A 24,818-nucleotide genomic window follows, 5' to 3' on the forward strand; every position below is an offset into this window, starting at 1 on the left:
GGCTATTTGAAAGGGTAGTCATGTCACCTGCTAGTGTGAATAACTGTTTTAGATGTTTCTGTGGAGTGGAATGAACGAGGGGAATCACGGATCGCCTTGGGCAAGGGCTCCATTAGCTGGCATCCTGCCAGCGCAGCCTCCCTGTGGACGCACCAGGAACCGGCAGCGTCAAGTTCCCTGTCAGACCCGTGACGCAGGTTCTCCAGTCATTGCTTTGCTCCCTGACCCAGTGATCGGAGAACCTTTGATTCCAGCCATTTCATAGAGGGACACCACATTTACTGAATCTGAAATATTTTTGCTGTGATTACTGAAATGCTATGAAATGTTTCTCAATCAACTTAAAAATTTTTAATTCATTTTTTTGAATAGAAAATACAAACACATAATACAGAGTTTTAAAGACACCAGAAGATGTACAGGGAAGTGAGTCTGCTTTTCTACCTCTGATCCTCAATTTCACCTCACTAGAGGTAGCCATTGTTTTTAGGTTTTTTGCATTTGTTCTATACTGTATGCAATATAAGATAAACACATCCTTCCCAAGGCAGCAAACTCTATATAACATTCTTTTTTTTAACAACAGTTTTATTGAGATACAATCACATACCATACAATTCATCCTTTGCATGCTATTCTACATCTTGCCTTGGTTGTTTATCAACTTTATATTGTCAAAATTGGTAAACATACATATAAGGGAGAGAATAGTATAAAAAAACCTCCATATATCCACCAACCCAGACTCAACAGGTATCAAGATTTTCCACACATGCTTTATCTCTGTTTTTTTCTTCATCATCCCTCTGCTCCTCTCTCCTCCTCCCCCCTCCTCCTCCTCCTTCTCTCTTTTTGCTAAAATATTGGAAAGCAAATCCCAGACATGATATCAGTCCACCTTACATACTTCAATATGCACTTCTGGAAATACTGCTTCTTGCTTTTTTACATGATAATACATCTGAGTGTTATACCTTTTCTACCTCAACATTATTTTCAGAGAGAATTCTCCCATGTTTGCCTCTAGTCTCTTTCCTTCTTTTTTTTTTTTTTTTTTTTTTTTACATTTGTACCTTTGACCCACTTGGAATTTATTTGAAAGAAGGAATGTCCATAAGCTCTTAATGCCACTTCTATTCCTTCTGGCTTTGTACCAGAGTAATTCAGACTCCCTTGTTTTGGGGGGAAGGCGAAACTCCTGAATTTTATTAAATTCCTCTTTAATCTGAGATTCTTATTTTGAGTGTTCCTTGCCACCCCTCAGTCTGAGTAGTTGTGGCTAACAGTTCTTATTTGTGGAAACTTATTGAAACCACCAGCCAGCCCCTGTGGTCTAATGGTTAAGATTCAGGCTCTCATCCCCACAGCCTAGATTGTTTCCTGGTCAGGGAACCACACGACCGGTCTGTCAGTGGTCATATTGTGGCAGCTGCACGTTGCTGTGCTGCTGAAAGCTAAGCCACTGGTATTTCATATACCAGCATGGTCACCCATGGTGGACAGGCTTTAGCAGAGCTTTCAGACTAAGACAGACTAGGAAGAAGGACCTGGCCCCCCACTTCCTAAAAAATTAGCCATGAAAACCTTATGAATGGCTCAGAGCATTGTCTGATACAGCACCGGAAGGTGAGAGTATGGCGCCAACCCTGCCGTGCTGTACACAGGGTCACTAGGAGTCGGAATCAACTTGTGGGCACTGACAGCAACAAATTAAAACCACCTGCCACCCCTCCACTGGTAGAAAATTTTCACAGTGGTTACTCATCAACTTGCATTGTTAAAACTTGAGCCAGTTAAAAGGCGATGTTCCCAGGCTCTGATTGCTATTGATAGACTGTTCAGAAAATAATGCCAGCTTCCAAGACTCTCTTCCCTTTGCTATGAGTGACCATAGCAACTTGCTCTGTGAGTGAGTGAGGGGTGAGCAGCCTCTGCATGGTAGAGGAGCTGAGCTCCATGTGAAGTGTATGTTCAGAATGCAAGTCAATGTCCTTGAGAAGAAAAATATAAATGTATTTTTTGTTACCCTATTTTAACCCACATGTTGACTAAATGGGATATTCCACCATATATCCTAAGGGTAGAAGCTGGATGGTGTTCCTTTTTGTATTCCCAGTGTTTGGCACTGAGCTAACTTGGGAGATGAATAACCTATACCATGGCCTTTTATTTATGAGTTGGTTATGATAAGATTTTATCATTAGAAGTTTGATGGATTGAAGGAAAGCACAAACAAATGTAGCTAAACTTGAACTCCAGTTACAATTTTAGATGTGTGTTGGCAGCTGAATTACTTATCAGGACTAAGGCAACCTAATGTAATACCTGCAGAGAAGGCCAGTATCAGTCTCTGCCTTGCCCAACAAAAGTCTTACCCTCTTGTTCTTGTGCAGTGCACTCTGATGTTTGTTCAACTTCATCTTGAAATGCTGAAATAATTCTACTTAAAAAAAAATTTACTTTGCAAAGTCCTGGGAGTACAATGACGTATGGAACATTGGGTCTTTGCTAAATGCTATTTTTGTGCCATGGTTTAATTGTTTTCCTGTAATTTTTTTTTCCAGAATATTGATAGAGTTGTGTTTGTTGGGAATTTTCTCAGAATCAATATGGTTTCCATGAAGCTGCTAGCATATGCCATGGATTTTTGGTCCAAAGGACAGCTAAAAGCTCTGTTTTTGGAACATGAGGTAGGTTGAGTCTGTGTGGACTTAATTGTCGTAAGTGGAGTGGTTTTGTTTGTCTAACATGAATGCGTCCCTTAGTTTGCATTTACGCAAAGGGTAAGGAAGAGCTATATATAAAATGGAAGCTCTCTTATCCAATAATCAGGACTGGTTGCTGGTTAATCAAAAAAAAAATCAGTTAAAATGGGTAATCATTAAAAAATATCTCCCTACTTTAGCCATTTTATTTTAACGTAATATGTATAAATGCTCATTCACTCACCAATTTTTTGATGTAGGACCAACACTTGTTTTGGAGCCTGGGTTCTGCTGATTGCAGCTGTGCAATTGTCCTTTTTTTCCTAATCCACAAATTTTATGCAGCTTCTTTGATTTCTGGTTGTCTTGATCCTTTATTAAAGTGGATCAAGAAATTAAAGATACTTAAGAAGCAATTTGGTTGCAGAATCCTAAATTTTTGCCTCAGTCTTTCATGTGTGGGATCCACCTAAATGGAGAGCAATGGTTTGCAACCACTTTTTTTAATCTTTTTTTTGTTTTTTTTAAAGATTTTATCTTTTCCTTTTTTCTCCCCATAGCCCTCCGGTACATAGTTGTGTATTTTTAGCTGTGGGTCCTTCTAGTTGTGGCATGTGGGACGCTGCCTCAGCATGGCTTGATGAGCGGTGCCATGTCCACGCCCAGGATTCGAACCAGCGAAACCCTGGGCTGCCCAGGCAGAGTACGCGAACTTAACCACTCAGCCACGGGGCGGCCCCTAATATTTGTTTCATTTTATTTTCCAGTTTTATTGAGATATAATTGACATGCAACATTGTATAAGTTTAAGGTGTACAACATAATGATTTGATATATGTGTACACAGTTGTCTCTCAGTATCTGCAGGGGATTTGTTCTAGGATCCCCACAGATACCAAAATCCAAGGATGCTCAAGTCCCTTATATAAAATGGTATAGTATTTGTGTATAACCTACCATATCCTCCGTATACTTTGTCATCTCTAGATTACTTATAATACCTAGTAAAATGTAAATGCTATGTAAATTGTTGTTATAATGTATTATTTAGGGAATAACAACAAGAAAGAAAAGTCTGTACATGTTCAGTAAAGATGAAACCATCATAGGCCTTTCCATCTACATGATTGAATCTGCAGATATGGAACCCATGGATGTGGGGGACTGACTATATTTCAAAATGATTACCACAAACCCTGGGCCACCGAAGCAGAGCGCATAAACTTAACCACTCGGCCATGGGGCTGGCCCTGTTTTTCATTCTCAGTCTGGCTTATTTTGCTTTACATCATACCCTCAAGGTCCATCCATGTTGTTGGGAATGGGACGATTTTGTCATTTTTTATGGCTGAGTAGTATTCCGTTGTATATATATATATATATATATATATATATATATATACCATGTCGTCTTTATCTAATCATCAGTCATTGGGCACTTGGGTTGCATCCATGTCTTGGCTTTTGTGAATAATGCTGCAATGAACATAGGGGTGCATAAGTCTCTCTGAATTGTTGATTTCAAGTTCTTGGGATAGATACCCAGTAGTGGAATGGCTGGGTCATATGGTAGTTCTATTTTTAGTTTTTTGAGAAATCTCCATACTGTTTTCCATAGTGGCTGCACCAGTTTACATTCGCACTAGCAGTGTATGAGGGTTGCCTTTTCTCCACAACCTCTCCAAAATTTGTTGTTTTTTGTCTTGGTTATTATAGCCATTCTAAAGGATGTAAGGTGATATCTTAGTGTAGTTTTGATTTGCATTTCCCTGATGATCAGTGATGTTGTGCATCTTTTCATGCGCCTATTGGCCATCTGTATATCTTCCTTGGAGAAATGTCTGTTCATATCCTCTGCCCATTTTTTGATCAGGTTGTTTTATTTTTTGTTGTTCAGTTGTGTGCATTCTTTACATAGTATGGAGCTTAACCCCTTGTCAGATATATGATTTGCAAATATTTTTTCCCAGTGGGTAGGTTGTCTTTCATTTCAATCCTGGTTTCCCTTGCCTTGTAGAAGCTCTTTAGTCTGATGGAGTCTGATGAAGTCCCACTTGTTTATTTTTTCTTTTATTTCCCTTGTCCAAGAAGACATGGTGTTGATGAGAACTTTTAAGATTTACTCTCCTAGCAACTTTTGGTATTGACCTTTTTCAAGAATTTAACTGGATTTTCATAGAAGTGACCATTCATTTTGTACTCTTTTTATTGGTTTAGGTGGTATCTAATTATATTAGATTATAACATTAACAATAGAACTATCATAAGTAAATCTGAAGATAAACACAGCTGACTCTTGGCACATAAACACCTCGACTTGTGTGAACAGAAGAGCTTGGGCTACTAAGAGTTGCCTGGTGGCCTTGAGAGGCTGGTGTGCCTGGACATCAGCCAGCCTGCTTACACAGGAAATGGAGAGTATTGGGTAATTCAGAGAGTCCCTTATGTGGAGTTTCTATGATAATATAAATCAGAGGTTTCTAAGAGCAAGTTAGGGGGGCCCTCCGTTTTTCTAACCTCCTTTTTCATTCCCTTTAAAATCAGTCCTATAGAGAGCAACTATTTATCACAGGAGGTTCCTAAATCCCTTCAGTATTTTGCAGCAGAAAAAACGTGGAGAGAACGAGAATGATAAATTTGTAACGAATAACTACTGTGGCATTTTTCTCATCTCCAAATTGAATTATTTATTTGAAAAGTCGCTGATGCACTTATAAGTTATTTTGAGCTCTCCAAGCCCATATTTTGTTTTATTAAAGCATAGAAAGCAACAGAAATTTAAATACTAAATAGTTAAGGCTGAATAATAGAAATTAACACTAAAGAAAGCCTAAAAAAATCTTTTTTGCTTATTTATCGTTTCCACATAAGATTTTGTTTGAAAGAGAAAAAAGCACCTCAGCTTTAAAAAATTAATTAAAATGAAAAAGAAAACCACTCTTCTAATCCAGCTGGGGTTGCCATATTTAGCAATTAAAAATACAGGACACTCAGGTATTTTATCTCACATTTATCCATATTTTTATCCAGCATCTCTAAGTCCAGATCCTCTTGGACTAATGCAGAAAACAGAGACTGGAAGCTGTCAGGGTTTAAAACCATCTACAAGGTCATGTGGGTAGTTAGTTGGTGGTACGGTAGGGAATATTTTGGGGAAACTCACTTCTGTAGGTAAAAATGCAGTCACCTGTGTGACTTTGTACAATCCCAGGCCTCTGAGGACTTGGGCTTTGGTTTGTCACTAAGTATCATAACTCAGTCTCTATGGCCAATGCAAGTAGAGGGTTTTTATAACCCCTTATAGGTATTTCTCAGAAAATTCTCTACATTCGTAAGTTCGCTCTGGCTTAGACAGGCCTTACTGGAGGATACTGTGGAGAGAGAACTGTCAGGAGGTGCTGGTATGGTGGCTTTCCTGCCCTGCCTCAGGAGTCCTCACTCACGGTCTTTCATTCATTCAGTGCATATTAGTTGCACGTCTCCGAAGAGAAGTGGTCCAGCCGAGCAATTGAGAGCGCAGCCTCGTACTGACTGGGAGACCTTAGATCTTGTCCCTACCCCTCCATCTCTGTTTTAGCGTTTGTAAAATGGGATGATAATAGAATTTGTCTCATAAAGTTCTTGTGAAGATTAAATGAGTAAATCCATGTAAAGTGCCTAGAATAACTTCCAGCATATAGTGAGCCCTCAATAAATGTTAGCTGGCTGCAGCAAAGATCCTGCTATGTAGCATCCTGACATTTTGCCACCCATTTCTGCAGTAACTGTTGGAGTCAGGCAAAGACAGAGGAGTGGTCTCCTGCCTTTTGGAAGCCAGGTTCTCTAAAAATGCTTACTTTTCAGTTCCTTTCCTTTTCCCAAAAACGTGGGCTTTTCTTTTACAGATGAGCAGAGTGAAGCTCGGGTTGCTTTAGATGCCTTTCCAAGCTTAGAGTTCTTTCCTGTGAGACACTACAGCTTTGAAGTGAGACAGATTTGAAGGCAAGCCTTGGCACAAGTCATGTGACCCTGAAAGGGTCATTTACTTTATCACCTTCCATTTCTCACCTGTGAAATGGGGGTAATATGAATTTTGCCATGGCAAGGATTACAATAAAATAATTTTAATGCTAATAATACCCAGCGCTTATATAGCACACACTGTGTGCTAGATGTGAGTTAGCTTACTTAATAGATATAAACAAGTGGATGTCCAATAAATTTTATTATTATTATTATTCCACCGTGTTTCATGGCAGAGTTCAGGTTTTAAATTTCTTTTCTCTACATTAGAGGGCAGCATTTCTAGAATTATTAAAAACATTAGGAACTTGGATAAGGTTCAGAGATAACTGTACAGAAGTGTTCCCATTGCTTTGGCAGGGTTATTTTGGAGCTGTTGGGGCACTGCTGGAACTGTTCAAAATGACTGATGACCAGTAGAGATGAGCAGTCGACGAAGAAGAGCCTTCCATGAGAACAGGTCCCTGAGAACTGCTGCTGGAGAAGGTGAAAGCCGCTGTGGATGGAAGCCAAGCCATTATGGCAGATGACCCTGCTGGATTTGTAAATAATTGAAAATCCTTCTAGTTGATCTTTTACTCTTGGGGTTTGAGCTTATGATTCAAAACGGGGAATACAGGAATTTTTTCTGTATACTGTATTTTTTAAAAAAAACACTTGTGCAGCGTGGCCAAACTTACCAATTGTATGCATTAACTTTGAAAAGTTGTATGATGTTTAAGAAGGACCTGAAGTGTAAGTGCTGTTTATTTTTCTTCTGGGGTTTACTGATCAGCGTGGTAATTTTAACTTCATTTAGTAATTACTCTAGGAGATTTGACCTTTACTTATATTTTTCATGACGTTTCATGATTTGCTGTTGGTTTCAAATGAAACTACAAATCTGGCATGTTTTACTGTGAACACTATTTTGTTTGTTTGTTTACCTTTTTTCATCCTGTTTTTTCTGTTCAAATGTCTTATGGAAAGAGAGAGTCCTTCCCGCTGTTTCTGTCTTCGGACGACTCCCCCTCCCCTCCAATACCTTTCTTTAATGTAATTGTTCACGTTAATCAAGGTGCTGACCAATTCAATATAAAGTTAAGCATGAGATCTAAAGCTCTCCAAAGTTCCCTTGAAGAGAAAAACTCTGAAAGAGTTCATGAATTTAATGAGTCTGGCAAAGGTTGAAAATTATATGCAATTTAGTCTTATCCCTTATGAATATACAGTGGGGTGGGTTTTTTTGGATTTATTTTATATTAGGTTATATTAAATTGAAGTGTTCCAGGATGAAATGTCCTCATCCGTGCACAGCATATGAATGGCAGCAAATCCCTGTGCAGGACGTTGGGACTTATGGAGGAAAGTCTCCCAGTAGATTAACTGTTCACGCTGGGAGATTTAGGAGAAGTCATGGGTTGAGGTGTCAGGTAGTCACATCTATTTGTTTTGTACATGTATATGCCAAGGAGCTTTGTAACAAGGCATCTTAAATAATGAAATTTTTTCATTTGAAATATTTTAAAATGAAAACTGTATTTCAATCTTAGTTTCTAAAATTAAAAAAAAAATTATGATACTGATCCATATATATATATTTTTTTCTTTTTGAAAGATGTCATTGGGACTGCTGGGTAACTTTCAGGTGAGGGTCTTGTACAAATATTGAAATGCATGAGATCTAATGATTTAGAACTAATTCATCTTTGAGTTGAACTTATTGTTGAAAGGGATTTTTGAAGGGCAGAATATTTGCTGTATGATGAATCTTTCCTTCTCTGCCTTCTGAGCACCACCTTTAATTTCCATATCTTCAAGTCTTGAAGAAGTTGATGTTAACTGAAGTATTCACTTGTCTGGTTGAAATAAAGCCTGTTTCTGTTGTGATGTTTTTAGTGTATATGTTATTTTCATTTCTTAATCTTCATGTTCATATTATCTGCTTTTGTTTCATGAAATGAATGTGTGTTGTATTTTTGCTAGTCTACGTTTCATAATTTGAAGCTTTCACATAAGTGTGATAAGGTCCAAAACACTGTGTCTTCAATTGAAGCTGTAGCCCTATGCAGGGATTTTTTTTTAATAGCTTTCTGGAATACAACTAATTCTTATTGTCAAAATATCACTACTATATTTGGTAGTTCCAAAAGAGTTTCAAAATTTGGTCATCATAAATACATTTATCAACTTCTACCTAGCTTAAAAAAATTCAAGCAACTAAGATGTTCTTGAAATAGATAAGTGTAAAAATCTACATATTATCTATGTTAGTGCCTTTTTTGATTATTGTCTTCTCCCATTCCTACCCTTATCTGTCAGGGAATAGCAGACCTTGGATCACGGTTCTGCAAAAGAAATCAGGGCAAGTTAGTGTGACTGTATAATTTTTTAATTATCTGGAATCGCTTGATCTCTCAATACAAATGTTTGAAACATTGGTTTAACTGAAGGAATAAATTATTCCATTATACAAATATGAGTTAAATGTTGGCTACATATAGCCAGTCTTTTTTTTTTACCATGAAGAACTTATAATCTGAGAATTTTTACATTCACTTGAACTCCAGAAATTTTCCTTTGGTTCAACGTCACGAAGAAACTTGGCAAGACTCAAGAATTTTTATCTTGAACTATGTGAACTCAGGATGGTCAGTAGTCCAGAGCGTGGCTTTGATGGTGAGGAAGCTTCAGTTTGGGTCCAGCTCAGCCATTGACTGGCTGTGCCGATAAGTTGCTAACCCTCCCTCCAAACCCTAGTTTCCTCACTTATAAAATGGGGCAAATAGTAGTTTTTACCTCCATATTTAAAGAGCTTAGCACAAGGGCTGACACATAGTAACTGCTTCATTAACGTTACCTATAGTGAAGAAAACAGATGTTTTAAGCAAATGCATTAAATCAGTGATTTCTAACCTTCTGGAATGTAGGGAACCCAATTTGGTGTGGAGACACTTCACAGATCTCCATATGCTAGTACATGTCCACAGCCCGTGTCCACAATTCCAGAATCCCAAACTCTTAAAATTTATCTGGACGACTCACTTGACAGAAAAGGCTGACTTGAGCATAATTTATCACAGTTTGTAGGACTCTTCACATGTTTTGTTGCAAAGCTATTTATATGTTTGACTACAGGGTGCTGCTCAAGACCCTACTAGGAGTGTTAAGTAGTGAATAATTCTCAGTTTTGAAACACATCTGATCCCAAGAGTTTCAGCTAAAGGGCTTGTAGAAATACAGTTGTAGTCTTCAGCTTACGTAGTATACATGGAGTCAGAGTCCCTTTCTTGGGAACCATTGTAAAGGGTAGTTTATACTTGACATCATTCAGTCGTATAAGGAATATTAAGAAGTTACTTTGTGCCGGGAAGGAGCTGGGCAACCCCTGCTGTCCAGTGGAGGGAGAAAGAAGTCTCAAACCAACATGTAGCAAAGTGTCACCAGTGTCATTCATTCATTCACAAGTATTTACAGCAGTGAATGAAACAAAGACCCATCCTCGCAGAGCTTACATTCTAGAAGGGAAGACAGGTAACTTACTAAATATATAATGTTAGATCAGTACTACAGAGAGAAAGTAAGGTAGGGTAAAGGGCTAGAGGGGGGTAAGTACTATTTAGAAAATGAGAAGACGAGAAACTTCTTTGGTTAGAGTGGTCAAAGCTAACCTCTCCAAGGAGGGGACATTTGAGCAGAGTCACATGAAGTTGGGAATGTACCATGTAAATACCTGGGAGAAAATTTTTTACTCCTGGCAAATGAGAATGGAGGTTTCGAAGGACTGCAAGGAGGCCAGTGTGCCTGGAGTAAACAATGTGAAGAGTGGTGGGACATGCAGTCTTAGGAGAAGCTGTGGGCCAGGTGCTAAAGTCTGTGAGAGCAGAGGGCTGTTCTGGAAGGAGGGATTGGTCACTTCTCCTGGAGGAAGCTGCCACAAAAATTTTCAGAGTCTAAACCAACAAGTAGAGACCAACAAGTAGGACCAGGAGGGGAGGGCTTCCCAAGCAGCGAGAGCAGGGTGAGAGAAGCATTTAGAGAAGAAACAGCCTGGCTTATTCAGGGAACTGGAAGCTGTTTCCTTCAGTGGGAGCATAGTGAGAGAGAGAGAGAAGCAAGATACTGGGAGAGAGGAAATCAGCCAGATTCTGGAAGGACTCATGTTCCATGCTCAAGATTCCAGTCTTTTCTGTAGTCAGTGTGGAGCCATTGAAGAGTTTCAAGTAAATTGAGACTAGAATTAATCTGGTTTTAGTGATAATAGAGCAAAATGTCCTATTGAGGTAAATGAGTAAACCAGTTATTGTGCTTTTGAATACATAAAACCATGCCAATATCATGTTTATTTCCTCTATTGTGCCAAACCTTATGCAGTAGACCACATTTCTCTGTAACCAAGATGGTTATATAAACTCTTGAGAATTTTCCCACAGGACAAAGGCTACTAATATATCCAACTCTACTATGATTCTATTCAGCGAGTAGGGAAGGTTCAACACCAGTGATCACCATAAACTCCATTACCCGTGAGAATTGTTTGGAGAGAAGGCTCTGTTCCTCCAAGGGATCAGAAGATGACCCCAAATTTGTGAGGAAGATTTAATTGATGCACGTTTTCTACTGGATCTAGTAGGTGTTCATTCATTCACTCTTTATTTAATTTTGACTGAATGCCTGTAATCTGGGAGGCATTGGATAACATTAAGGATACATTCGGTTGTGAATAGGACAGTAAGGTTCCTGCTTTCAGTGGGCTCACATTCTGGTGAGGGAGATAGACTTTAAGCACATAAACCAATAAATAAGGAAATATCAGATAGCAATAAATGCTATGAAGGAATGAAACAGAGAGATGTGATAGGAAGGAGAAGCACTTCCTTAGTCATATGGGCATGAGACACAAATATGAATAAGTTATGGCCTCGGCTTTCGAGGAATGACAGTCAAGTTCCTCTTGCTTTCCTTCATTACCACCTCCTCCATGAAAATGAAAGATGTTTCAGGGAAACAGTTTGCTAACTAATTCGTTTTCTTTTTATTTTACTTAGAATATTTAACTTAGTTCACATATGTATTCAAAATCACATATTACATGAAATAATATATTAATTTAGTAATGCACCTTTTTTACTACTCACTCATTTCATGAAATAATATTATTTGAACTGTTCATTTGAATCCTCATTGTCAATGCCTTCATCTTGACCAGTCATTTAGTATTTTCCAGAGCACACCAAGTTTGACACACAGCAGTTTTGAATCTATGTATGATATTGACACTGAATTCTTTTTAATCAAGCCACAAGCATCTACTCCCATAATGAGCTCGATTGTTTGTTTCATTTTCCAAAAGGTGTATATTGGTGATGCCACAGTGCAATCATTTGTTTTATGTAGAGCCTTTTTTAAAAAGACTACTTTACAAGTATTCATCACTTACAATACAAAAATAAAAGAAAATTTGTATTAAAACTCTTTGCCTCTTTTTATACTCACCCTATCAGGTAAACACTAAACATTCCAAACTAAAATTAATGGAGGTTTTTTCAGTTAATGTTGTCAAACAATTTTCAACCAGTCCCCAGTGAGAATTCATCTTTTTTTTAAGTATTTTTTAAATTTCAACGAGTTTTACATGCACAATCTAAAAAGTCAAATAGTTCCACAAGACTGAAAAATAGCAGTACCTGCGTTTTCTTTTCTTCCTTGTTTTATTTCACCATTTTGAGCATAGCAGCTTCCCAGAAAAGCGTAGGGTGATGAGGGGAAATTTTTTTGAGTATTTACATGTCTAAAAATTTCTAAAAATATTTTTACTCTACCCTCATACCTAATTGAGAGTTTGGCAAGGTATAGAATTTTAGGTTAGATATTATTTTTCTTCAGAATTCTGAAGGCATAGCCCCAGCCAAGCTTCCAGTGTTGTTGTGAGAAAGCCTGATGCTGTTCTAGCTCCTGATCTTTGTATATGACTATTTTCTCCTCTCTTTTCTGGAAGTTTTTAGAAACTTTTCAACCTCCAGTTTCAGCTCCAGCAGGTAAAGAGCTTGTGATTCATCACTCCCATCCTTACAACAAGAAAAAAGCAGAACAATCTGAAAAACAATGACTTTTCTCAGAGAATTGAGGTCATAGGGTAAACCGCCACCCTAAAATCTGAGAGACAGACAAATACAGAAAATCACAGCTGAAATCAATTTACCTACCTACCATCCATAAACTGGTAGGAACACTTAAATGGTAATTTTGATGACTTGGTGGAGGCTGAGTGTGAACTTGCATTAGATTGAGAAATTCCTGGGGTTCACAGTCTTAGGGATGTCTCCACACATTCACGGGTTGTACCTCCAGGAACCCTACCAGATTCTCATAGTGAGGAGCCAAGAAAAGTTCACTTGTGTCTCTGGCAGAGGGAAAGGAAAAGTAACCATTTTGAAATACATGGAGAGTGTTCTCCATGACAAAGGGCTGCTTTCCAGGGAAGAGATTTTTTTCAGAGACTTATCTTACCTCAAGGAGAAGGGCAGTTACATAACTTCAGGCTTATCTTGCCTTCCTATTTCATTAAGGAGGGAGGAGGTGGCTCGGAAGGGGAAGGAGTAAATGAGATTGCCAGGAGACACTTGTGAAGATCACAGCCCAAGAATACAGGCCCACTAAAAACTGAGATTTTGTCATAAGATGATGGAATGCTTACCCTTCTCACATCTTACCACCACCTCCACAGGGCTCCCATATAATTACAGTTGAAATAGCTGCAAGATGCAGACTCTATTTAAAAAGAAGTTATTAGGGAGACACAAAAACAACAGAGGAGTTAAAAACAAGGACACTAGAGGAATTTGAAGCCTCTGGCACCTATAGCTACAGCAAATATTAAACACAGCCTAACTCCTAGCCAGATTAACATAAACCTCACACAAAAGTCCTTTCTATTACCCATTACATTTCTATTACCCATTACATCATAGCTAGCTTTCAATGAAAGATTACAAGACATGTTAAAAGGTGGGAAAGGACAGCCTGAAGAAACAAAGCAAGCTTCACAACTGGACTCCAATATGACATAGATTTTTGGAATTTAGTCAGGGAATTTAACTATGATTAAAAACTCTAATGGAAAAAGTAGACAACATGCAAGAACAGATTGGTAATGTAAACAGAGATGGGAATTCTAATAAGGAATCAAAAGGAAATGCTAAAAATTAAAAACATTGTAAGAGAAATGAAGAATGCCTTTGATAGGTTCATCAGGAGACTGGACACAGCTCAGAAAAGAATCAGTCAGCTTGAATATATGTCAATAAAACCTTCAAAAATGAAATTCCAAGAGAAGAAATAATAATAAAGACAGAATATCCAAGAGCTATGGGACATTCAAAAATTATAACGTATGCATAGTTAGAACACCAGCAGGAGAAGAGAGAACAGAGCAGAAGGAATATTTGAAATAATAACAGCTGAGAATTTTCCAAAATTAATGACAGACATCAAACCACAGATCCAGGAAGCTCAAGAATCCAAGCAGCATAAATGCCAAAAAATCTACACCTAGGCATATGATATTCAAACTGCAGAAAATCAAAGACAGAGAAAATTCTGAAAGAAGCCAGGGTTGGGGGGAAACAATTTATAAGTATAGTGGACTTCTCCTCAGAGACTGTGCAAGTGAAAAGAGAGGGGGTTAAAAATATTTGAAGTGTTGATAGAAACTACTCTGTGCCACCAGTATCCTGAAAATTCATAAAGATAGGCCTTCGTGTGAATGTATTTTCATTGACTATACTGGTCACATGATGGATTCTTTCAAACTAGAAACTCATATCTTTCAGCTCTAAGGAATTTTCTTGTATCATTTCTTTGATAATTCCATCCCCTCTCTGTCCTCTCCATCAGGAACCACTAGTGCTTGGATGTTGGACTTCTTGTACTAGTTCTCTAACATTCATGTTCTTTTTCTTCTATTTTCCATCCTTCATCTTTTTGCTCCATTTCAACTTTATCTCCCAGCTCTTTTATTGAGTTATTATTTCTATCATGCTTGAATTCCCAAGAACTCTTTTTTGACTCTGATTTTTTTTTTTGTAGCCTATGTTTCATTTCTCAAAAAATAATTTGTCTTTTATGTTTTCATGTCTCTGAAGAATCTCTCTTCCAAGTTGCTTTTTTCTGTCTGTTTTGTTCTCTCATTTCAATGAAAGTTGATCCAGCTCAGCCGTTTCTTGGGAGAACCCCCTGTCAGTATCTTTAGATCTTTTCTCTGAGGATGGTCATGTTCTCCAGAGAAGATACTTCTCATCTCCTCTTTGGAGGGTATAAGCTTGACTGCAGGATTTTGGGAGTGGAGAGGAGGGAGGAATTTGAACATTCAGAATAAGATGCAGTAAGGTGTAGCGGTTAAGAGAAAGCTCACTGGAGTCACCTACTGTATGAGCTTAGGCAAGTTGTTTAACTTCTCTATGTTTCACTTTCTTCATCTGTTAAATGCAAACGAAGATTGTTAGGAGGATTAAATCAATTTATATACATGAAATGCTAAAAAGACTATCCTAGCATCAAATAAGTGTTAGCTATTATCACAAACAGTCCTTTGACTTAATTCCTCTATTTTCAATACCATACCCTGCCCACAACGATGACAAATATTGACCAACTCAGGACTTTCTTTTTTGGTGAGGAAGATTGGCCCTGAGCTAACATCTGTTGCTAATCTTCCTCTATTTTGTATGTATTCTATAGTTACTGCCAAATTTCTCTTCCAAAAAGTATAAGTGTACACATTGTAAATGACTTTTAATAGTGCCTATTTTCATAAACACTCCCCCACACTACATATTATCAATCTTTTCATCATTACCAATCTTATAGGTGTAAAATGGTATCTCATTTTAATATGCATAGAAAGTCTTTAAGATCTTCCTAATCCTGAGGTTTTGATTCTAATGCTGGGAATTATAACAACTTTGTCAGGTCAAAAGAGAAGCAATCTTCGAGTCTTTGGGAAAACAGCACAGTCAAGTAAGTTAGCAAAAGCTCTGTAATGAGCCTGCTTTGGTTAAGGCCTGACGGTCTTTCAAGCTAGCTGTGGGACCTTGGGTGAGGCCTCTAACCTCTGAAAGCCTCAGTCAGCTCATCTGTAAAATGGGAACAAAATTAATTCTTCCGTTATATAATTGTGAGGATTAAATGATAATGAAAAAGAGCAGAAAACTGGGCCTGGCCAAAGCGCTCCTTCACGCCAGCCATGGGCACCCCCAGGGGGAGCAGCCGTTCACACTGCCTCAGCCTCTGCCTCCAGGACTTACAGATGTGACCTGGCACGTTGTCTTTCTTTTCTCGCCTTTTCAAAATGCTCATTTGTTTTTTCATGTGTAAGCAATCATTTTCTTTTTATGCAAGGTCCGTAAGTCATAAAAATAAATTTGTAGGGGCCAGCCCTGTGGCCGAGTGGCTGGGTTCACACGCTTCACTGCAGTGGCCCAGGGTTTCGCTGGTTCGGATCCTGGGCACGGACATGGCACTGCTTGTCAGGCCATGCAGAGGCGGCATCCCACATAGCACAACTAGAAGGACACACAACTAAAAAATATACAACTATGTACTGGGGGGATTTGGGGAGAAAAAGGAAAAATAAAATCTTTAAAATAAATAAATAAATAAATTTGTAAAGTACAGTTAATTTTCAAAATGTCTCATTTATTAGCTATTTTATCCTCACAGTCTCCTTAAGAACTAAGCAAATAGGTGGTGTTATCTCTAATTTACACCTGAGGAAACCAAGACAGAGAAAGCCAAAGCAACTCCTCTAGGTTAAAAAAAAGTAAGTTGGTAGCAGATCCTGGATGAAAATTTAATTTTTTTTTTAAAAGATTGGCACCTGAGCTAACAACTGTTGCCAATCTTTTTTTTTTTCCTGCTTTTTCTCCCCCAATCCCCCCAGTACATAATTGTATATTTTAGCTGTGGGTCCTTCTAGTTGTAGCATGCAGGATGCCGCCTCAGTGTGGCCTGACGAGCGGTGCCATGTCCGTGCCCAGGATCCGAACTGGCGAAACCCTGCGGGCCAAAGCGGAGCCCACAAGCCTAACCACTCGTCCACAGGGCCTGCCCCTTGGATGGAAATTTAGATTTTAAAAGTTAAGTGTCAAAGGGTTAATCTCCATAATATACAAAGAACTCACACTGCTTAACAACAAAAAAACAAACAACCTGATCAAAAAATGGGCAGAGGACATGAACAGACATTTCTCAAAAGAAGATATGAATATGGCCAATAGACACATGAAAAGATGTTCATCATCGCTAATCATCAGGGAAATGCAAATCAAAACTACACTAAGATATCACCTTACCCCCGTTAGATTGGCAAAAACATCCAAAACCAAGAACGGCAAATGTTGGAGAGGTTGTGGAGAAAGAGGAACCCTCATACACTGTTGGTGGGAATGCAAACTGGTACAGCCACTATGGAAAACAGTATGGAGATTTCTCAAAAAGTTAAAAATAGAAATACCCTATGACCCAGCCATCCCATTACTGGGTATCTATCCTAAGAACCTGATAACAGATATCTCAAGAGTCCGTTGCACCCCTATGTTCATCGCAGCATTATTTACAATAGCCAAGATGTGGAACCAGCCTACATGCCCAGAAACTGATGACTGGATAAAGAAGATGTGGTATATGAACACAATGGAATACTACTCAGCCATAAAAAAAGACGAAATTGGCCCATTCACAACAACGTGGATGGACCTCGAGGGCATTATGTTAAGCGAAATAAGTCAGTCAGAGAAAGACGATCTCTATATGACTCCACTCATAGGTGGAAATTAGTATATTGAGAAGGAGATCTGATCGGTGGTTACCAGGGAAAAGGGGGGGTGGGGGGAGGGTACGAAGGGGGAAGTGGTGTACCCACAACATGACTAACAAAAATGTACAACTGAAGTCTCACAAGCTTGTAATCTATCATAACATTAATAAAAAAAAAAAAAAAAGTTAAGTGTCAAAATGTCACCTTATTCGGGGTGGACTAATCTGGTGTAATATATGAATACCTACTCTAATAAGTAAATGAGGATGAATTATAATGAAGATATCAGTTATTCATAAACATACTTCATTTCTGAAATGTCTAATGGTTTTTGAAACTGTGCAAAATAGTTCAGATATTTTCCTTACAAATGTATTAGAATTATTGTTCGTAGTAGTACACGCATTTCCATTCTGCAAAGTGATGAACTAAGCTTCTGTTATAATGTGTTACAAAAAGGCAAACCAACCTAATTTTGACCATAGTTTAATAGCAGGGACAGATCCTTAAAAATAGTTGCCATCTCAGAGTCCCTTATACTATAAGACTTTCTGAAAAATCTGAGTCTACTGATTTAAAAAAATCAAAAGAACATAACAACCGAGCCCCAAAGTACATGATGCAAAAATGTATAGAATTGAAGCGAGAAGTAGACAATTCAGCAATAACAGTTGGAGATTTCAATACCCTACTTTCCATAGTGGATAGAACGACTAGCCAGAAGATCAACGAGGAAATATAAGACTTGACCCACACTAAAAACCAAGTAGACCTAACGGACATCTATAAAACCCTCCACTGAAGAGCAGCAGAGTGCAAATTCTCCTGAAGCGTGTGTGGAACATCTCCAGGATAGACCATATGTGCAGCCGTACTACAAGCCTCAATAAGTTTAAAAGGGTTGAAACCATACAGATTATGCTCTCTTAGGACAATGGAATTAAATTAGATATCAATAACAAAAGAAACAGGAAATTCACAAGTACGTAAAAATTAAACAATATACTCGTAAATAACTAATGGATCAAAGAAGAAATCACAAAGGAAATCAGAAAATTGAGGTCATCAGAAAACTTAGAGATGAATGAAAATGACAACACCTTATTGGAAACAACTGAAGCAGTGCTTGGGGGAAATTTATACCTGTAAATATTATCTGGCAATTAAAGGAGAAAAGTACCGATACATATTACAACATGGATGAACCTTGAAAATATTATTCTAGGTGTAAAAGCCAGTCACAGAAGACCACACACCATATGATTCCATTTATACAGAATGTCCAGAATAGGCAAATCTATAAAGACAGAAAGTGAATTAGTGGTTTTCTAGGGCTGGAGATTTGGGAGAAATGAGGAGTTAGTGCTGACAGATATGAGGTTTCCTTTTTGGGTGAAGAAGATGTTCTAAAATTGATTGAGGGGATAGTTTTACAACTCAACTAAAAATCATTGAATTATACACTTTAAATGGATTAATTAAATGGAGTTTGAATTATATTTCAATAAAGCTGTTTTTCAAAACCAAGTTAAGTTTGAAGATTGAAAAAAATCCTTCAAATATAGCACAAAAGTGAAATTATGTATGTTAATAGGAGAGGTTTCTTTTTAATCTAACTGGTGTCATTTTCAATTTTGTAAAATATTCTATTTGTTATTGCTTTTCCACTTTATTTTCCGTGTATGTTCCTTGAATTGTCACGCTTTTAGACACAGCCACCAATTGCATTTAGTCACATTCATGTGGCCTGAAGTTGGTGTGGTTACAGCAGGGGCACTATGACAAAATCGCAAACAGCCTCAGCCCCAGTCGCATATGTTAGTTTGTTTTTTTTAAACAAACAGATTTCCTTTTTTAATTTTTGCAGTTACGGCTTAAGAAGAGTTTGAAATTTGCCCTTAAGTTATAAAGCAACTAAAAAGAATTGGACTTTTTGCATGTTAGCCTTTTTCTTCTCTCTTCCCTTCCTCCCCTGCACTCAGTTCATGAAATTTGCTGTTGCTATTTTAACCAGGTTCGGCATCTAAAGAATTTATGCCATTTGGCTGCCACGTATGGCTAATGAATTGTGTCTATTTTAGCACATTCCCCACAAGTGAGGCAGGTGTTCTATGTCCCCTTGTGTATGTTTAAGAGATATTTAAATTTTAATTTTAAAGAAAACAAATTTTAAAATAATTGTTTTCCATTATCAAGTTTATTTACTATGACATAAATACTTTTTCATAGTTTGTTCTCAGGCTATGTTTTCTAGTATTTGCGTTGTGCGTGTGTGTGTGTATAAGTGGTATACTGGGGAAGAGAGAGATCCCAAGTTAATCCTCCAAGTAATGGCTCTAGAGTTTGTATTAAAACTATAATTTAGGCGGAGTATATTTTTAAATCCAATACTTGAATAGTTTGTCAAATGTCACATTATTTTATATATAGGTGCATATATAAGTGTATGGGTTTTATATATAAGTGTATGGGTTGAAATTAGGCAAGTTAAACATAATGGTGAATTTTAAACAGGAATATTTTTAAGCATTCCCCTTTGGGCTTTGATTACTATTTATACTGGATTTATAAATTTAAAATGAGTTGTCAATCATCTGTCTGAGTGCCAACATCAACACTGAATTTATCAAGTAGTTATTGATGCAATGTTTGGACGGGCAAAATGAAATGGAGACGGGAGGCAATTATCTGTAGATCCCACCCACACGACTTTCAGCAATGCAGAGAAAATGGTTTGGTTGTCCAAAACAACTGAGCTTTGTTGGCTCTGCCCTGAACATTTAGTTAACGACACAGTTCTTCCCGTCGCTTAGCCTGTGTTTCTGCAGCCCGTGCCTGACCTCAGCTGTCCGTGGCAGTCACGGTTGTGGTGGTTAATTAACCACGAGGACCGTGTCAGCAAAAGCAAGCTGTAGGGCTCCCTGGCCTTTAGAAAGCTTGGTCTCAGAGAACCTGAAGGACCTTTGCATCTGTAGTATAATCTGCTTTAGTGGCCACAGAGAAAGATATTACCAAGATATAACCTCGCTTGGACATAAGATATGAACCTTTTTAAGTGGGTGTATGGCATTAAGATTTTAAAAAGAAAACACCAAACCATGCCTAATTTTTGGATGCCAAGCAAATTCTAAATACACTGGCATGCGAACTTTAAGATATAGAGATTTATTAACTTATATAATACTAATTATTGATTACTTACTACTCATGTCTTAACGTCAGCTTTTACTCATTGATCTAGTGCTGCAAAAGAGACTTTGGAAGCAATAACCAAGTCTTACATTTCAAATCAGAAGTTAATTTTGATCACTCAAGTGGTAAGTTACAAAACTATGCTAAAGGCCTTACCCTAAGCAAGGTTGGGCAAGTATGAGAAGTAGAAATTACACTTTTTGCTGTTATTCTAAATTTTAAGTTCCTAAATAAATGTTGAACAATTGTTTAGGGAACGTCAGTTAGGACGGTGCCAAATTATTAGCCTGCTTTGAACACTCTTGAACTCTCACAGGTTCTGACCTGGCTCTGGATGATGTGGGAGGGCTTGGCACAGAGATGACATTTAACCTCCTTCCAAACCTGAGCTTGTGTGATTCTAAGAGTCAGGCACCGAGCCTGCCCTATGCAAAGCTACCGCATGGGAATAAAAAGTGTTTACGTGAAAGAGTTCATCGCAATGACAGCTCTGATGGATTCAGCCTGTCACCTGCTTGGCAGTCTTTGTCCCTAACCTTCTCGTGGAATTGTCTCGAGGCAATGCATGAGGTGAGCATTTCTGTCTTCATTTCACAGAAGAAAAGACTGAGGCTTGGAGAGGTACAGGAACATGCCCACGATCACGTACTAACAATCGAGAATCCTGAAATGGCCTTCTGGGAAAAATCAAAGCTTCTTCGGGTCCAAATGATCCAGATGTTTCCTTCCATACTCCAAAAGGGATTGTGTATAGAGGCAATGTCTGACTAGGTAACTATCACTCCTACCATTCATCTCAATGAAATTTTTTCATGCCCAGGCTCAGAATTTCCCATTGGTTGGTCTGAAGTCCTAGCTCAAGCACCTTCCTTCTCTGTTATTCAGCTAACGTTGACATTTCTCCATTTGGCCTTCTCTCCTTTCTCCTTCATCATATTTCCACCACACTCTAAACAAATATTGATGCTAGACTTGTACACACTAGAGTGCTTATAAAACAAACAAAAAAAATTACAAACTTATTGACTAAATTTCTATGTGGTTAAACACCGGTTAACCGGTGGCACAGCGGTTAAGTCCTCATGTTCTGCTTCTCAGAGACCTGAGGTTCGCCGGTTCAGATCCGGGATGCGGACATGGCACTGCTTGGCAAAAGCCATGCTGTGGTAGGCATCCCACGTGTTAAGTAGAGGAAGATAGGCACAGATATTAGCTCAGGGCCAGTCTTCCTCAGCAAAAAGAGGAGGATTGGCAGCGGATGTTAGCTCAGGGCTAATCTTCCTCAAAAAAAAAAAAGATGGTTTAAAAATGAATTTTTTATTGAGTTATTTTTATTCCTGTTCAGTTTCTTTCATCCCTAGTAATGATGTAGGTCAAAGACAGTTTTCTTTTTTAAAATGGAATCCTATGTTCTCAATAACTTAGCCCAGCACAATTGCTTAAGTAATCGTAGCATCTTAGATGTCAGATGACTTCTATTGAACAAGATGTTTATTAAGTAGAATATCCTAAAGTGTGGTGTAGGCCAACATGCGTCAGAAAAAGTTTGAAAGTTTGCTTAAAATTCCTATTTGGGGACCTGCCCCGAGACCTTCTGAATCTGAATCTCTGGGAGTAGAGTCCGAGAACACATTTTAAAAAATCTCCCCAGATGATCGTTAAACACTTAAAGTTTGAGACTCACGGTCTTAAAGGTTATATTCCTATCAGCATTAAAAATTGTATCCATCCTTAAACCTTCCTGATTCTCTGGCAGGTCACACTCAGTTGCAGGAAAGCAGCTTTGTTTAATGATCAGCTACTGATTAAACAAACCCAATTGCTGTCTCTATGTTCAGAAGGAAGGCACCACACCAACGTCAATCAACCATGGCTTCTGTATGTGACTGGCACCCCTTAAATCATGGATGCAAAGGTGTCCCCTACATTATGTTGAAACTGATTTTGCCAGCACAGCTTTGCAGTCTGGTTTTCAGTTTCTGTTCCACTCCCACGTTTTTCAATACCTCCTTTGGTGTAAGAAGGGAATGTTCTGAGATTAGTTTGCAGGAGAGAAGGAATCTCTTAACTGGGCAGTTACTCTGCTTAAGATTGTCTGAGGGGCCGTCCCCGTGGCTGAGTGGTTAAGCACGCGAGCTCTGCCTTTGGCAGCCCAGGGTTTGCCTGTTGGGATGCTGAGCACAGACCTATACACCACTCATCAAGCCATGCTGTGGCAGCATCCCACATAGAAGAACTAGAATGACTTACAACTAGGATATACAACTATGTACTGGGGCTTTGGGGAGAAAAAATAAAAGAGGAAGATTGGCAGCATATGTTAGCTCAGGGCCAATCTTCCTCACCAAAAGGCATAAAAAGATAAAAAGTAAAATAAAATAAAAAGATTGTCTGAAGTTCATCTTGGGTGAGCCATTATCCTCTTTTCAAATATGGAGGTGATAAAAGACAACTTTATCAGGTCAGACTGCGCTTCTTATTGCTGTCGTCTCTGATTACTCAAATAAACATTTTGTATTGCTATGCAAACACACTGGAAAACTTAAGGACAATTTGCACAGAAGCTTAAAGATTCCATTTCTTCCAAAAAGACCGTTACACTGAATCACAGAGGTAGTGTTGTGGTATAATTATTCTAGGCTATGGGGAAGCAACAATTAGATCTTGCAATCATGTCGTCCTTCTCCACCTAGGAACCTTCCAAATTCTCTCCAGCAACAAAAATCTATGACAAAAAACTCAGTTTTCTAACAGGGAATATATTTATAAAGATTTCCATGACAGAAGTTAAGCTAAACTCTGTTTGTTAATCTCCAGTCCATGAAAGGCCTACTAAACTCAACACATATTTATCAACCCTCTCTCATGAGCCCAGCACTGTGTTTAGTTCCAAATCCCATCTCTGAGGTGGCAGAATCCACAGCCCTCTCATTATCTTGAGAAATGTCTTTCCATTTCCCCCAAATTTCAACACAGAGGTAATTAAGAATCATTTCTTCTTCTTCTTCGTTTCCACTGTCGTCATCGTTGTCATTGTCACCTTTGTCTTCTTCTTCCTTTTCTTCTTTTAAATAAGTAGTGCTCCCCATGAAGTGAGAAGAGGGGAAGAAGGGTTGTTTTAAATTCTTCAGGATCTGGAATGTCAAAATTCCCAGATGACTACAAATCACTTATTCCTCTCGGTATGGAGGTATCTTTACAAAGCCTTAGTAATTTCCAGTATATCCATAACCAATGTTACTTTGAAAAACCTAATCCACATTAAATTAAAAATTATTAAAATAAGCATATTGTCTTCCACTCTTCCTATGTAATTGCTAAAAATTTTCTCCCCAGGGACATTTAATTTATCTAGAACTAGAGACACGTTTTTTCCCTCTTAATGAGGTGATAATGAAGTGAAAATATAAAGAAAAAAAGCCTACTTTTTGGGGCTGGCCCCATGGCTGAGTGGTTAAGTTAGCACGCTCCGCTGCAGGCGGCCCAGTGTTTCGTTGGTTCGAATCCTGGGTGCGGGCATGGCATTGCTCATCAAGCCACGCTGAGGCAGCGTCCCACATGCCACAACTAGAAGGACCCTCAACGAAGAATATACAACTATGTGGCGGGGAGCTTTGGGGAGAAAAAGGAAAAAAAATAAAATCTTTAATTAAAAAAAATTTTTTAAAAAGCCTACTTTTTGTTTTTGCACTGCATACACTATATTATTCTGAAAGTATAAGGTCCATCATTTTGAAAGCTTAAGCTATATGAATCATTTCATTGCAAAGACGTATACCTCTATCTCCATCTGTGTCTATATAGCTGTTTCATGGACTTATAGTGTGTGTTCATAGATTGCTATTGTATGTTATCATTAATACTACATGTATACTAAATATTAATACTATAACATTTATACTATATTAAAAACTCTATTCAAACTAAACTTTTATTAATTGTTGCCTTTCACGCAATTATGACCTCCTAGAGCTTCCTTGTGGCACCTAAACAAAGAGTCAACAGGGGGTATACAAAATCCCCAAATGTTTTTGACATTTGAACCAATCATATCACTTGAGCCAAGACTCCTTGTTCTGCAAAGTCCCAGCCGACTGTTCTACTGGCTGGCTACCCACCCGCCC

The 24,818-nt window shown here is 38.3% G+C and overlaps 1 protein-coding gene across 4 annotated transcripts in view; it reads left to right on the top strand.

Moving 5' to 3' along the window:
* Nucleotides 1-8,576, top strand: part of PANK1 (pantothenate kinase 1) — a 110,491-nt gene extending 101,915 nt beyond the window's left edge. For all 4 annotated transcript variants that reach the window (XM_070224422.1, XM_023642959.2, XM_023642967.2 and 1 more), the window contains 2 exons: nt 2,565-2,690; nt 7,068-8,576. In XM_070224422.1, the coding sequence (XP_070080523.1) occupies nt 2,565-2,690; nt 7,068-7,127 (186 nt within the window). In that variant the 3' untranslated portion in view covers nt 7,128-8,576. The remainder of the gene's footprint in view (nt 1-2,564; nt 2,691-7,067) is intronic.
* The last annotated feature ends 16,242 nt before the right edge of the window (nt 8,577-24,818 follow it).

This window comes from Equus caballus, chromosome 1 (assembly GCF_041296265.1).
Source record: "Equus caballus isolate H_3958 breed thoroughbred chromosome 1, TB-T2T, whole genome shotgun sequence".
NCBI lineage: Eukaryota > Metazoa > Chordata > Mammalia > Perissodactyla > Equidae > Equus > Equus caballus.